The sequence below is a fragment of the Copadichromis virginalis genome, linkage group LG15 (genome assembly GCF_057382275.1).
Source record: "Copadichromis virginalis isolate Kocher_CV1m ecotype Utaka linkage group LG15, C_Virginalis_male_GT1.1, whole genome shotgun sequence".
In the NCBI taxonomy this organism is placed as follows: Eukaryota; Metazoa; Chordata; class Actinopteri; order Cichliformes; family Cichlidae; genus Copadichromis; species Copadichromis virginalis.
Genome location: NC_140632.1, coordinates 5293365 through 5309939, shown reverse-complemented (window position 1 = coordinate 5309939; position 16575 = coordinate 5293365). Strand labels below are relative to the sequence as shown.

At 37.7% G+C, this 16575-nt stretch overlaps 2 protein-coding genes across 6 annotated transcripts in view; one reads left to right on the top strand and one right to left on the bottom strand.

Annotated features, from left to right (window-relative positions):
- Positions 1-16575, top strand: part of LOC146691602 (MAM domain-containing glycosylphosphatidylinositol anchor protein 2) — a 201098-nt gene that overhangs the window by 26833 nt on the left and 157690 nt on the right. The window lies entirely within an intron of this gene.
- LOC146691604 (low choriolytic enzyme-like) lies at positions 14254-16475 on the bottom strand. 2 transcript variants are annotated; one of them, XM_085431478.1, is made up of 8 exons: positions 16404-16475; positions 16215-16233; positions 16048-16095; positions 15796-15945; positions 15592-15709; positions 14668-14846; positions 14497-14578; positions 14254-14389 (listed from the first exon to the last, which is right to left on the bottom strand). In XM_085431478.1, the coding sequence occupies exons 1-8, from the start codon at positions 16473-16475 to the stop codon at positions 14254-14256; spliced, it is 804 nt and encodes a 267-aa protein (XP_085287604.1). The 2 variants fall into 2 exon arrangements, with proteins under 2 accessions (XP_085287604.1, XP_085287603.1); XM_085431477.1 differs by lacking the exon at positions 16215-16233 and having other exon boundaries at positions 16048-16134; positions 16412-16475.

The following is a 16575-nucleotide window of genomic DNA, read 5'->3' as shown; positions in this document are numbered from 1 at the left end:
AGGAGATGTGAAATATTCATCCCTTTCCAGCTTCAGGCTACTCTCTTCCTGCAGCCCTGTAGGCTCCTGCCATGCCCTCGGGGGGCAAGGTCCTGTATTATAAATGCAAGATTAGAGGTCACTGACAGCGAATCAGAATGCCGTTTTGCCAGCGGGGACCCTGAGGCTTTGCTTTAATGAAAACTCTGTTATATTCAGAGGCCACAAGCTCCTGTTTATAAGTAGAGTTTGCGGATGGTGTAGAGATCAAAAAACTATATATATATATTTATATATATCTTTTATATTATTAATGATTACCAAGAATAACTAGTTCTTTTGCAACATGACTCACATGACATCGCTTTTGGGGGTTTTTTTTGGTAATAAAGGTGACATTTTTTCAAAAATCCACGAACGCATGCCTTTAATAAACCAGCGGATGTAATATGGCACTAATGTAATTCAGAGGTATCTTATTGTTTCATTTCAGTGATTTAGATCCTCCATAAGGTCTTTGCCAAAAACAAAATGTAATTGCTAACGATATGAATCATTTTCGGGGTGTGATCTGATGTCCCCATGAGGCCCGCTGTCATTTGTAATACAGAAAGTTCCAGACTTGCCAAATGCAATAAGGGTACCATTTTTACATTTATTGAATTTTTCATCTGTAATAACCCTTATATGTCTTTTTGCGCCTCCCACTAGATTAATGTGAAAAGTGAAGAACACAAAGAGCAATTTGGATCAGAGCTGTCTTAGAGTAACTAAAGTGCACAAAAGAGAGAGGGAAATCTATCATATGAACATTTAAGTCTGACAGTTCCAAAGAAAACTCCCAATCCTCTAAAGGTTTATACTAAATTACAAATGATGTAATGTTACAATAAGTACAGGAGAGCCAAATTTGAATTCCATCGGTTTCGTTTGACTTGTACAGTCAGTCAACGTTAACAGTTTCGTCTGCTATAATCCGTCTTTGACTAAACGCCTTGTGAGACCTTTTCCTAGAAGTGAAACAGCAGGATGAATGATCGCCATGATCACTGGTCTTTTTCTTCTTTTTCTTCCCGGACTGATCGGGCCACTAAAGCTCTGCTTGCCATTTGGTGGCTCCTCAGCTGGAGAACTGAGGGTCCTGGCTGCCGAGGAGACATTACAGGTCGCTCCGCTTTGACAGGTATCTATAGATGCCATTGACTTTAAATTAAAACGGGGTGTGAGGTAATCAATCATAAGAGTGCACTTTGGACAAAGCTACAGTGTGATGCATGGGCTTCCCCTGCCAGACTTCAGGACAGTGCACTGCGATCAGAGCTAAATTACCCCAGCGACCTGCGCTCCTTCTCCTCTCTCCCGCTGTCCTCCCTTTCAGCACGCTGCCAAACCCTCCCATTTTACACTCCATGGAGCACCACTGTTTTTTATTACCTTACTACACCTCTGGCACAACCACTTCAAAAATGTTGCAGTTTTTACTTTGGAGTATGTTAGAACTAGAAGTGTAGTGCATGTTGGAGTGGAAGTTTATTTCTGTGCCCCAGTAAATTAAAAACCTCCACACCAGCATAGTTTGCATTCAAATCAAAAAGGCAGTCACAAGGTCATCCTTTAACATCAGCACCTTGACATAACGGGTTATGTAATAGTGAGATGAGTCTTACTCCCAGCTCCATCAGATATGGGTAAACACTGGGTAGCCAACAAGGGTGCCAGGAAAACTTGTGTGTATTTCTTTAGCTCCAGGGGTATCTGACAAAACAGCAGTAATTGGACACCCTGGGATGAAAACATGTTTGTAGAAAATCTACAGATGACCTACAACTGATAAGACTTCTTTTTGTGTTCTCATGTTTCATCTTTTTCTTGCATAATGTCAGATAGAGAGGCAACTGCTCTGAAAATTCCAATCATTTGCATGTTCAGCGAAGTTTCTGATCTAAGTTTACCATTTTTAAATTGCTGAACGTGAAATCATCTTGCTTTCTGGATCTATTTTTACCTTTTCTTTTTAGAGGGTTACTTTACAACAACATCCTGCACCTATGAGGGATATTCAGATTGTTTTTACAGCACTGTGCAAAAGTCTGCGACACCTCTCAATTCTTTATAGTTTGCTAGGAACATGTGGAATAGTTGAAGCAATTTATTGACATCTGTCAAAGATATGTAGAAATATAGGACATAAGGCAAAAACAGAGCTTGTACAATTGTAACGAGCTTGGAAGTCAAACTTTGGTGTGACCACCTTTCTTATTTCTTTAAGTAGTTTTCGGGAACACTTCTCCAGGTTTCTTGAAGGACACTCAAAGCTCTTTTTTGGATGTTGACTGCCTTTTGTTCTGTTTTCTGTCAAGATGATCCCACACTGCTTTAATAATGTCCAGGTCTGGCCTCTGGGGAGTCCGGTCCATGACTGATATTGTTCCACTATGTGTTTTTCTATCCAGGTATGCTTTTACTGCATTAACAGTGTTATACTGATAAATAAAGCTGTTGCCAATGAGTAGCTTTCTAGATGGTATTGCATGGTGGATACAAACTTACAGACTTTTTGGTTCATAATGCCATCAGTTTAATGCATGGCCAAACCATGACAAAGCCTCTGTTGTGGACACTCACTGTTATTCACTGTACCTCTGTAGGTGCATCTCTCAGGTCCTGTGTCAGGTCTTTACTGGATTTTTTCATTTCCTAAAGACATGACTTTCAGATACTGTTCATCTGCTGTTTTTTTGGTTTTTTTAGTCATGTCAATTCTTCTTTTTTCCCGCACTTGTCCAGTTTCCTCAAAGTTGTTAAGGACATGCTGCACACTGTGCCGAGATATGCCAAGGTTCTAGCTAAGATGGCTTTGAAAATCACCTTGTTGATGCAAAAATTCAATTTTTATTATGTTTGGCATTTTTTGTTGATTCAACTAAAGAAATGGGAACAAATGATGTGTTTTTTTTGACAGGCTGCAAGTAGCAAGGTGCCAATTTAACAAAAATCTAAATGGGTTCTTTTCTAAGTTATCTGCTATGTGAAGACACAACATTAGTTAATCTCTTGAGTTAGCTGCCGTTTAATGCCCAAATGTTCGAGAGGACAGAGTTAAGTGGCTTAACCAACAAAAGAAAATCTTCTAAAAATGAACTGGCTCTTTAGAATCAAGATATGAAAAAAAGAGGGGTGGCTCAAGACTTATCCCTAATACTGCACTCTGTAATATTAGTACTTTTTTGACATACAGGATTTCTTCCAATGTTGTTTGATGCTGTGCTTATACTTTCTGACTGACAAGACTGCACTCATGTCTTATGTAACTGACTGAGTGTGCCTTTGAATACTGACTGCTTAGGGTAAAAATGGCACAAAATATCTGTGGCTAAGCAGGAGGGGTTCTGAAATTCAAAAGCATGGTTTATTTTATCTAAACATCATATAGCTTATAAGTTATGCAGTTTGCATCTATATAGGCAAATGTATGAAAACAGTGTAGTTTGGCTGCACTGCTTTCCCCCCTTCTCTTCAATTTCCCCATTTCTTAATTTCTCTTCCTAAAAAGTTTCACACTAGACAAGGTAACATTGCTCAATTTCATGGTCTAATGAGCTTCTCGTCACATGAGGTATGATACTGGCACACAACAGCATGTCAGCTTAGTTATGGGAAAGGGAAAAATATATATATTTTAGCTAGTTTCTTGTGCCAAATGGTGTGGAAGACTGCCCACGCTAAACAACTACCGAGAAAAATAAACTTTAAAGCTACTCAGAAAATTGTGCTTTTGTGCAGATATGGAAACTGAACCATGAGCTATGTTGAAAAGCTTTACATTTGAGAAAATGTGGAATATCTACATTGTTTCAGCTAACATCCTCGCTTTGAAAATCTCAGTGTATGCTCTTTTTACGGTGCCATTCTCACACGTCACTGTGCACACATATGCTAACTCTCACTGCCAGCAAAGCAAAAGCAAACACTCACGCAAATGATGAAAGGATTCATAATCAGAACTGGTGAACTGAAGAAAAAGCTAATGAGCATATGCACTGGTATAGTGCACCAGCACCATCTTCACTATTTTTCAGCACACGCTCCCTTGAAAAATAATCAACTGCAAACCCGCGTTATGTCTAAATGAAGCTAACATGATTGCCTGTCTCCTGAGATGAATTCTTGTGCATTTTCTTAAACCCTGATGGTTGCTGGAAGAAGTACGCCTTCCTCAGTTCCCCTTTTCCTCCATTGTTTGTCAGCTTTAATAAACGGAGATTAGAAGGGCAAGCACACAGTAATATGTAAAACGATATGTTATTTCTTTTGCTTGGACATTTTAGCATTGGATCTAGATTTTTTTTAAACATACACCAGTGACCAGCAGTATACTCAGTCTTTATAAAAATCTACTTTTGACTGACAATGTTACCTCACAAACAATGATAGTACTAGACTTGATTATTGGTAAACAAGTTAAGTGCTTACATTACTCATTATATTACTGTATTACTTTCATTTGCAAACACTGACAGGTGCAGTAAATATTATTCATCATCTTGTTTAAAATGCAGTGTTCTGCTTAGAAACCTTTTTCCCACCACTGCACCTGTACTGCATTGGCAGATGTTTCAAATTAGATCAAATTCGATTTTGTATTTTTCCTGTTGGCAAAACGCTCATAACAGGCGACAGTGTTCTTTACATCACCGACTGAGACAAACTCAAAATAGGGTAAGGCTGCTTGATTTGTATGGCATATTGACTAAATTGGGGGAGTCGGAGTGCTTAGCAGAGTGAAATCAACAGATCAAAAAATATAGTAAAAGATAGGCTTACAAAAAATGCTCAATATTCAGATACTAATCAGTATTACAAATCAGTATCCTATTAGATACTTGCTTCTAACAGTATCACATCCAATAACTTTGTGCAATACTTGCAGACAAGCAGGCACACAGCTTCTCAAAGGACTAGCATCTGAATTAGGTAAAGTTCACAACACTGGACAACGTTTTTATGAGGAATTTTGATAAAACAGCATTAAACAGTTTCCATAACATTAGCATTAACATTAGCTATTAGTGTTTACCCAGTAGCCACTTTAACCTGCCTTACCTGTTATCAAAGAGATAACGGCTAGCAGCTATAGCTAATAATAAAACAGCTGTCCGAGCTAGCAACTGGTAGTTTTTCCCATCTGTAGTTTTAATAGATAGTGTTAATTGTTAAGTAACACAATCTTTTGCGTCTAAAAACATTAGATTTCTCTTAAGTCTAATACTGAATTGAGAAAAGCCTATGGACAACTAGACAGAAACAACAAAAGACTACAATACCAACTATACTTAATCAACAGTGAAAAGCCACGAGAATTGTAACCCTAAAATATTGCTCTCTTTTTTGTTTTTTTGCAATACATCGGTGAACTTAAAAAATAGTGTTGTTGTTATTTATAATGTTGCACGTATTGTTTTAATCTTTTTTTTTAAAGATATCTCTTATTTTTTGTCATTTTCCATGTGGGGATTGTGGGGATCACTATTAAATTGAAGATTCTTGAAAAAGTATCTTGGCAACCCCAAGGTATAAATAAAATATAGAAAATAATAAAGTACTTAAATCAGTTTAAAGTGAATAATATTTAAAATGTAATGACAATGCTTTCAGCATTGAAAGAATACCCTTGGCCATCATCCTTTATTTAGGTCTTGGCTGGTAGTCGATACCTGCAGTACATCAGTGTAATATAACCTGCAGGTGAAAATCAGAGTATTTCCTAGAATAGTGATAACTTTACTTTTGTAATACATTACACTATTAGTGGAGGGCCACCGTACTTGCACATTTCACCAAATAGAGATGTACACTTTTATGGTAAAGCAGGATGTGAATCAAGTTTGCTTTCAAATGCTGGAACCAAGTACCAGGCACTGTTCACACAGCAGGACAAAAACCTTATTTCCCCTGTCTGTGACAATGTTATTGCTTCAATTGCCTATAGTTCCCAAAAGCCCTGACTGGACAAAGAAACAGACAAGATGTTCTTAAAGGCCTCCCTCTCTACTCCACACTGTTTGACCTTTCTGCTGATTTAGCATGTCCGTGTGGACAGCGTGCTTTGCTCCAAGAAAGAGACATACATCGCCCGAGTGGACGTTCATGTGCTCTCCAACCCATTCATTCAACGAGAAGAAATTACATTTTCCAATTGTCTGCGGCGATATGATGGAAGTACATTGGGGGCAAAAGGATGTGTGGAGAAACACAATCAGCACAGCACAGAGCCCACAAACATACCATCAAAGTGAATTTCATAGAAATAACATTTTCAAAGCACAATCAGAAACTTTTGACCTTTTGTGCCAGGTTTTGGAGGTTTGGGAAGTCTGGGTGTGTGCGCTAGGAGTTTGATCCTTGCTTTGTTTGTCATCCTCGAAGTTTCACATTTTTCCCTGGGGGCACAACATGGCTGCATTAATTACAGCTTTAATTGGGAAATATACAAGTATACTAAGTTATAAATATCTTAAATGCGCAGCAAATCTCTGCAGGGACAATATGTCCTCCTAGGAACATTATGCTGTAAACAAAGAAAAAAGAAACATTTAGATAAAAAAAGGAACATAATTTCCCCTTATTGTCTATATCTGGGAGCGCTAACATTCTTGAAGTATTCAACACTTACAAGACATAAATGTCGTACCTTTGGGAATTGGATTCTAGGCTTCTGGGGATTGCGTCGTAATTTTGTCATCTCATTATTGTCTATTTGCCAGTCTCATTTGATTTTTAGTCTGCACTGTAAAAATGTGCTATGATTAAAATATAGTTTGATTACAAATTATGATCCAATTTACTGGCTAAAAGGGATTTGGGATATGTAACCAAAAACTTAATTAGGAAAATTCCTCAAAAAAGTGGCAAAATGTAATTAACAGCTGTTGGACAATCGCAATTCAGCTGGAATTATTGGCAAGTCCACCAAGGACAAAAAGACTGGCGTCTAATTAGCTGAAATAGCAAGTCCTGTAGTCTTACCTGTGAAAGGAAGGGAAGTTCTGTTAAAATAACATGGAGCGAATGGCCTTGGAAGACTTCATGGGGATCGGAAGCTGTCACCTTCTCCACTGCTCACAATTTCAAATTCATAGTAATAGTAATAACTGCCACATATATGGGGCACAATTCAACATTGTTATTGTATAGCTATTGTAATAATTATACAATACAAACTTCCATCCTTTCAGTAACAAGGCTGGTTGGGTTTTGTGAGTGACATAGAAACTTTGGTGTATGTACTGTCTTTCCAAGTACAGCTGAGCTTCAGTACTGATTTCATTCAAAACTAACAAACTACCAAACAATATTGGCCAGGACACCTAGGCAGAATCTAAATTGTTCACAAATCATAAATGGAAAACAGACAGTGGCGCTGTCCTTGGTACTGAAGTAGTTCCTCTCAATACTACTGTAATACATTTGGAAGTTGTTAAGTTTCAAAATATGGTTTGCAATTGGGATAGAGTTCTAAAAATTGGCATTACTGATGCAAACTGTCTTCAGTACCTCAGAGAAGTCTTAAAGACACATGAAAAAGTGTATCACCCATGTGCGCACACTTTTTTTTCCAGTGGTTTCAGATTACTCAGCCTATCAACAAGCCAAAATATGCAGCAGTGCAGCAGCAAAGAGAGGGATGAAGAAGACTAGTAGCAACTAAATATGGCTATAAACAAATTGGCTTTACCGTGGAAAGAAATACCGTTAACACATTTGTGAGCACTCGAGAATGCATTCAGTGGATTACAGTGACTACTCCTGAATGTGTAAACATAGCTTTTGTTTGTTTGCAGGAAAATTAAACTGGCCACCTTTAATAAGAGGCACAATGTTCATTCCAAGAAGTGTGGCATGGTTGGATTTCCTCCTTTATGTCTGTGTGACCGTTCATTCATCCTGTATTGTATGCGGTCATATTGCGGTTACCTTTTACCTGATCCTACTCTATATGCAATTTGGCTGCCTAGTTCCTTTATGCATTGAGCTCCAGAATTTGAATAGCAGCAGAGTTCACACTTGGAAAGCAGTGATATAAAATTTTAATTCATTCTTTATCAACATGTTGGAGTGCAAGCTCGGCCTTGTGTTTTGTCCAAATAGCTTTTAAAACTGATAACGAGGTTGCATTGTTTAGCAGTATTTAGCTAATCTGTAGCAGATGGTGTGGATATTGCATTGCGACAGTGCTTTTTAACTCATGTTTCGGTGTTAGCAGCTGAGCAGTAAGCTGTTACACAGTGTTTCCTCTGGCGAAAGCCTAAAAAATTAATAATCAGCTGTTGCTGGATGTCGTGCTCTACATTTAATACCTTATGATTTTAGAGATTTAGAGTTAAATTGAAAGGTGGCTTAATACAGTGGCATGACATCATGCCTGCTGCATTTGAGTGTTTTACTGAATGAAGCAACTCCCTTTGCTGCAGTTATTATGCGTCTAAACATAGAGGTAATATGGTCCCTAGGATGAGAGATCAGTAACTCCTTGTGAATAAACCTGTCAATCTCTCATGGCACAAGCTAGTTGTTGTATCGCTTCTTTGCTGTCTGTCTGTGGTCATCTCACTCGCCCCATTCACGTCTTTGATTACTGTCCCCACCACTCTATTGCCTTTGTTGCCCCCCCAATTCGTCACGTTATCTCCCACCCATCCTTTTTCTTCCTTAACTTTTCGCTCTCTTTCTCATTCTCCACGCTTCCCTTGCTCTCACTTTATCGTAACCCCTCCATCTCCTCCTCCTCCTTTGCCCCGGTCTCATCAGGCAAACACAGAGAGTGATGCGCAAGCACCATCCCTCACATCTCCAATGAGTACCTTGTTATCATCTTGTCCCCACAGCGGCTTTCTGTCTGGCTCCGTCTCAGCTTGGATTCCGTCACTAATGGGACCGCATCATTTTCGACAGCTGCAATTCGTCAGTGTTGACAAACAAAGATGCGGTGCAGCTATGCGAACACAGCTCAAAGGGATTGTAGACTAATGCCTCAGTCTGATTTACACATTTACAAAGGGTATTTTTTTAAAAACAACATTCCTCTTTTTCCACATGACCTGTAAAGATCATATGCATTTATATTGCCTGTACTTTTTTAATTAAAGTAATGTCAGCCATGATCTCTGTGCCAGAGAAAATAATGCATGAAATATTAATTAGACCTCAGAGTGTAGTGGCATCAGACAGTTAGTCGTCAGTGTGCTCTATATGTATGAGCCTTAGATGTTTCAACGTGGCGCCTCAGGCTCTTCGCATCTGTTAAATAGGAGCTAAATGAAACTTCATGAAAGCCTAAACAATAGCACACGTTAGAGTTTGCCTCCATCTCTCAGCCCACTAATCGTCTCCACTGGGCCCTGCAGGGCAACAAGAAAGACTCTGAGACTTTGTATGCCAGTTGACCGCATCTCTAACTAAATGTACTTGTTTTTGTGAGTGTTGCTTTCATCTCTCTCTTATGTTCCAAAATCAAATCCACTGCACAAACAACAGTCTCTGTTTTTTCTGTTTGTTTGTTTCAGCTATTTAATTATGTTTGAAAAAAAGAAAAGCTACTCAAGGTTATTTTGTAAGATCAATGCATAGCCTGTATTAAAGTTCACATTTGTTTTCAGATATTTTAAAACACAATGCAGCAATACTAGCTACAATTTAAATTTAGCTGAGATTCCTTTCACCAGAGTGGCTATAAAGAAATCCCTCTCTAATGTGAATTTGTATTCAAGTGAGAAAATGTTCAAAAATCTTTGGTTTCTGCCATTTTTTTTATAACGAGGAGCACTTTTTTCTATGACACCTATCAATCTATGACTTGTGTCTATGTAACACACATCAGAAGTAACGACACTCTTTAAAGGAGCCTGAATTTAAGTGCATGCCAATACTACAGGATTGTTTGGTCTGTGATTTTTAGGTGATTGCTTGGCCACATTGTGTCATATTATATCATGACATCATAATATATTATAACATGATGTTATATTAAAGTGATAGAATGCTTTTATAAGGTGCTTTAGGGGCATAAACTCTACAAATGGACAATTTTGGTAGGTGGCTATGAGGTAACCAAATGATGATATAATATATCATGCCTAATTCATGTTTTATGGATATGAATTTGATGTTATTGTTATGAAATTAAAATGATACAATGATTTTTAAAATGTGATACAGATAAGAACCTTCAGGGACCCAGGATGTATCTGTGTGCCAAGTTTGATTTGCTTAGATTGGAAGAGTTTGCAGACAAAGAGACAGAGATTTTATATGCAGTTGTGTCTTTTGATCCAGTTTGTCTCAAAGATGAAGAGTTTATCTATATTTTATTATTCTTGCCATTAGATGTCAATTTGTATGTTATCTCTTAGATTGGATCTGCTGGAGAAAGGGATCTCCTCATGGTCATTATGGAAAGAGGGTTTACTGTAGAGAAACCACAGATTTTTTCAACATATCTAAGGACATCTGAATATAGTTTTTGGACAGACTTGCACAAATTGAAACCCAGAGTGCAAAATCCCTTTCTCTCCTCCAGACAGGTCGAAAGCCTGACTTGTTGAAAATTTTTGAACATTTTAAAATAGCCTTAAAGGTCAGACTGGCCAGGATGGTAGCACGAGTCAGAGCAAACATTTTAATTTCCTGTTGGTGGACATTAGGCAGCTCATGCAGCGAACTGAGGAGAGCTGTGTGCTGAGGCTTATCGTGTTTGAAGAGAGGCAGGTACACTGATCTGTGTTAATAATGTGGTGGTAAGAGCCATTCATCCAGCCAGCGGTTATGGCCTGCCAGTGTATTACCAGTGACATCACAGATCAGGCTGCATTTGGCTCCGCTTGGCCTGCTCTTATTAGAATAGACATCCTGCAGGAGACCCTGCTGGTCACATACACACTGCCCTTTATAGTATGGTCAAAGAGCATCAGTGAAAGCCTTACAGACAATTCTTTGTAGCTGTTATCAGATAACAGTCAGTATAACTAAATGTTTGGTATGTAGATTAGGCTTGCTTCAAATGGCTGTCTCTGGTAGCATAAAAACCAAGAGGGAAATGTGCGAACAGTCTAAGGAAAGATAGAAATATTCCCTTCGATATGTTTTGATTTATGCTTCGCAGTTGAGAAAGCTCCCTCTCATTTTCATTGAATGTTTTGATTGAATGATTTTTAACCACACTGTATTTTGGCCTGTTTATGCTTTAGTCATGGGATCGTGGGCTCATCTGTAATCTTATTTTAGTCAGGCATTGCAGGAAAATTTTAATTTATAGCTGGCTGGAAAAAAAATCTCTGAGTTTCTTGGAGTCTGAACAGAGCCAGCATGTTAAATATTTCAATAAACAAGTAGATTTTTAATATTTTATGGGCAGAACGATTGATATGAACTGAAACTGCTTTATGAAACATTAAAGGACCTGTGTCCATCTCAAGTATTCAGATTTGCATGGCTTTCTCAGAGCACTGCCAGTGCCATGGCCTTCTTTAGCTGCATTTAAGCCAGGACGCTGGAGAAATACATGCAGCGCTCTTGTGATTGTTAGCGCATTCATACATCATGGGAGGAGAAGAATTTGCTTAACAGGAATCTGTTCTCTCTCCCAGGCATTCTCCTTCTTTATCTCACTCCAAAACTCCTCTGATATGCGTTTCACGCCCAACGCTGCTCTCTTTCACTGGGGTGAATACAGAAGAATAACACTGCATAAAATTTCAAAGGGTGAACAAAACACATCCAAAAGCGTGGGATGTGGCCAAGTGGAAAAAAAAATTCTCTGCAGGGTTAGGGAGTAGAAGGAGAGGGGTTTATCTTGTGTACTACCACATCTGTGCCTTTCCACAGAGAGTCAGCTTGTGAATTTTGGCTTGCTGCGTGTACTGCAGTACTGATTCACTCAGATAAAACAAGGTCTTCGCAAATGTGCAAATCCCAAACTTAATTACTATGAACCAAAATGGAAATGAACTCAATTATGAAGATATTGCCACATATTTACCTGTCAGTCTTTTTTGTATCTAATTAAATTCATTTCTTTGTTTTTTGCCACTGTTTCCCTACTTTATTTCCTTAGTAAATGGCACTAAAAATATGAGAAGATACACTCAGGGAAAAAAATTAAGTTATTTTGTTAACAGAATTTTATTGCACATACAAAGTTGTTTGTAAATTAATGTAAATATTTATTTTCATTTACAAAGTTATCTTTGTTGATACATTCAAGATAATTTGACCTGCAGTCTTTTATTACTGGTGTACTACTCATGATGATTAGTGAAAAATATACTTTGGAGGGCTCCCCAAATATTATTATGTTGTTGACTAGTTGCAGCAGTCATTATTTTATTTTTATTTTATTTTATTTTTTTTTTACTTTTCATCAACCTGAGAAAAATGACAACATATTGAGCTGAGATTCTCTCCTGAGAATATTCTACTGGACTCCACATGCTCTTATTTTGAAATTCTAGTCACCCTTGCTTTCCTCTTGCTTTTTTTTACTCTGGAGATTTGGTGGATAATCTGCATAACACATATTAAATTGTGTTTGTTTATAAATAATCAATATTCATATGTATCAATCTTGATATTTGTAAATTAAAAAAATTACACTTATTAATCATGTAAATTCCCTGCACCTGTCATAGACATCCGCATGACGTCCAAAAAAATTACCCAGTCAAAAGTGAAAATGTTGACCATCATATTGATGTCCAAATTGTGGACCTAGTCTGGATGTTTCATAGAATTGGTCGTGGACCCACGGACCCAATATAGAGATGATCTGCATGTTTATCTGACCTCCAATGTTTAGTGGGATTGGACAGTCAGCTGTTTTTGTCACTCCGTCATTTATTTGTCACACACTAAGCAATTAACTTATTTGCAAATGAGCAGCTTGTGAACAGTACTGTTTAGTTTGGACACTGCTACCTCCACAAACTGAAACAGAGTCTGTGGAAAATAATGGCGTGTCAGTCTGTGGCCTCAGTTTGAAATACTTGCCTAAAGTTGATTCAACCTGCAACCTTGCTTCTTTTGTGTGAAAAAGGATAATGCATGATTATGGCCAAAATGGTTATAATGAATAATAAAAGTTCATAGCAAGGTACTCAACAGCTGGGAGATCCCTCTCTGGTTCGCTTCTGTGCTATATTTTGCATATAATGCAGGTAATTTTACTTTGAAAAAATATCACAAGGGGATAGCATAGGGTTTTTTCCTGTTTTTTCCTGAAGCCTTCATTACTCAACATTTTTAATGGAAATATATCTTTGGCCAAATGGTGATTTTGGTCCATCTCTGTGAGCTGGTCTGATATGCTGAGGTGCTGTGCAGGCTTAGTTTTATCGACGTCTGAGTTGATGCTGGAGGACTGACGTTATCAAACACTTGACTGTGTTTCTTGGCCTTTGTGCATTCGTCATATTGCTGTTAGCGATGGTAAGGAACATCATCATCAGGTGGTGTGGGACTGCTTTTGCATTTTGTTTCATAAGTGAAATTTATGATTGAGATTAAAATGTGATTATTGTACAGCCCTATTGTGAAGCATATGTTCGTTTTGGCTGTCATTGCTAAGTGAGCCAGGTTCGTTATTTTTTCTTTTTTCATTTGTGGCCTGGGGCTGTGGTATTATACATGCTCACACTGAGTTAACTGTGACACATTGAACAGAACAGAATCAAAAAATGTATATTTATGAGTTACACCTGTGTTAGTGGGAGTAAACTGTTAATATCTTATAGCAGATGCCGTAGACGGCACTGGTACAACAAGTCAGTATGACTTCTTCTTTAGAAAGATAAGTTCTGATTATCTACTAGCTTTCAGAATTAATAGTTCATTCAAAGTGTGTCCTGAGACGCTCTACCAGTTTGCATTTATATTGTTTATACAGTAAGTCTGGATGACATGTGGTGGCTGAATATTGCTAATTTAGGTTATGATACCACTTGTAATGGAGAATTATGCATGGTAAGGACCTTTCTTTCCAGGCATAATTCATATATGATGAAAAAAATTGTCTGAGGATTTATTGATTTATCTTCCATAAAAGGTAAAACTACCAAAAAGAAATAAATGAAAATGAATGAAGGCAGGAAAGTTTAAAAATATGGTTGAATTCATATGGAATAGCCTTTCTTATTATGTGAATGTCAATCACAACAGAAAACTCAGAAACAACTGGAGATGTCACAATGCTTTATTATAATGCTTTTAATATTTTCTTCCTGTTTACTTCTTGCACTGGTAAAGTATGTTGACCCTGAGAATGTCGATGTCAGACATGCCAACAATCTGGCCGATGGGAACGTTGGGATCGGGGATGGGAGTTAATGTTTCTGACTGTGGAGTAATTCCGAAGGCAGTCCTATAATTAGGAAGAATTGCAAGAGGCGATTAAACAGAATTTGTTTCTGTGCAACACAATTACACTTAGTACATTTGACTTCAGATTGTGTTTTTGTTCAGGCTTACCTTCCATAGTGCATGACAGAGGAGTAATCATATCTAGTGTTGAGATTATCGGTGTCCATCTTGTCAAAATTGTTGAAAAAATCTGTGGGAGAAAGACAAATAAATTAAAAAGACAAAGCAACAGAACAGTCTTATTTCAATTAGTCATCATTGAGGCTTTGAGATTTTTACATTTTATGATGTTTTGCCAGTTGACTCTGATGTACTGGTCGCGGTCGCTTCGAGTGTGTTCATGGTAGAAACCAAGTGCATGCAGCAACTCATGCTGGATGATACCATGCTGGACACAGCCAAACCTCTGCAGTGACACCACCTGCTTGTCTCCAACACGACCCAGCAAAGAGAAACAGCTAAAAATGTAAACAGTACAAGAAGCCAGAGATGATCGTCAGAGGAAGACAGCTGACATTAGTCTGATGTTTAACATGTATCGAGTGAAACTTTGAACAACTAAGGAAAAAAAAGTTGAACTGAAAAAGTAACTTTCCACTGTTTGACAAACATGGCAATACAGTTTAAAATTGTTTTTAAAGTTTTTAGTGTTACACCAAATTGTATATTACTCTTTTACGCTGTGCCTGACTCTGCACGGATCGGCTGGTTTGTGCCTCTTCCTTACTTTTGTTACAAATGCTGATACAACATATTGGCAAATAGCTAATACTACAAAGTTATGTTTAGAATTGCCATAAATGTTCACAATATTTGTTTCTTCTACCAATATGCATTATGCAGTAGCTGTAAAAATGAAGGGATTATTTATGTAAAGTTTCAAGTCTGATGTAAGAACAGTAATTTATCCTAAATTTAGACACAGTGTATCTATTTTTATTTAGCTGAAACCACAGTGATTGCTAACCTCAACCAGATGGTTTTATTGCTTAACAAGCCAAAGTGTGGGACTGTATGAGAACTCTCATCTGGTAATGAAACTGTTCCCAACTTTACAACATCTCCTTTACACAAATTATTTAAATGAACATACTTAAGAAAATAAATTATTTACTGTTTGTTTTTTCACTGCATATGCAGTCATTTTCTGTGATTTCCATGCAGTGTATTTTGTTTCAAGTAGTGCTGTAGTAAATAACTTACCCATATTTTGGTTCAATACTTAGGTACGCGGTCTCTGTTCTGCGTGGAATGAAGCGAACACAGGTTGCTGTTTCAAAGCCCTTCATGGCATCTAAAATGGTCTTCTTCTCACCATTATCTACAGTTGTGAATAACTTAATCAGTGACGTAAGTGTTTTACTAGATGAATGTTTGTGCTGTAACATGCACCACAGTTAAACCCACCATATTTATCACTTAGAATGTAAGGAACGTCAACAGTCCCAGATGTGAGAGACTTTGGCCATCGACAGGAGTATTGCTTATTTGCGCACTTCAAAGCATTTCTGGTTCTTGGAATGAGTATGTCTCCTTCCACCAGAGAATCTGTAGATCCTATTGAAATAAATGATAGAATGACTTTTCATTCTATCATTTGACACTGATAATGAGACAAGGTATCCCCCCCCTCTTGTAATATAATGACTAAAGACTCACCATTGTTCATTCTGAGGATGGTTGTGGTAATGTCCTCCCCAGAGATCTCTATGAATGCAAGAAAATCAGAAGTCATACAGCTTTGTTGTTACAATGAGAAAAGTGACAATGTGACACAGTTAGTTATACAGAGCTGCAAAGAGATGAACCAAGATTTGTTCATTTACCATTCTGACCAGCATGATCCTGTGAACAGAAGATAGAAACAAATTTCACTTGTATTGTAATTAATGTTGTTGGATTTAATGTGTTGAATGCTACGTTACAGATAAAGATAATCACCAATGTTATGGGAGATGCATCATGTGGTAAATGCAGTATTAACAAGCAATTCTACTTTTTAATTAATTAATTACATGGTCATGATGAGCATTACAGAGGCCCAGAAGCAGCAGCAGAAGAAGAGAAACTGTTGTTGTCAGGTCCATTTTGGTCCAAAGATGCTGATCGTCAAGGTGTCACTTCAGGAACTTCACTTGTCTTCCAACGAAGTGATGCTAAAACCCAGTCGGGGATGAACTTATATGC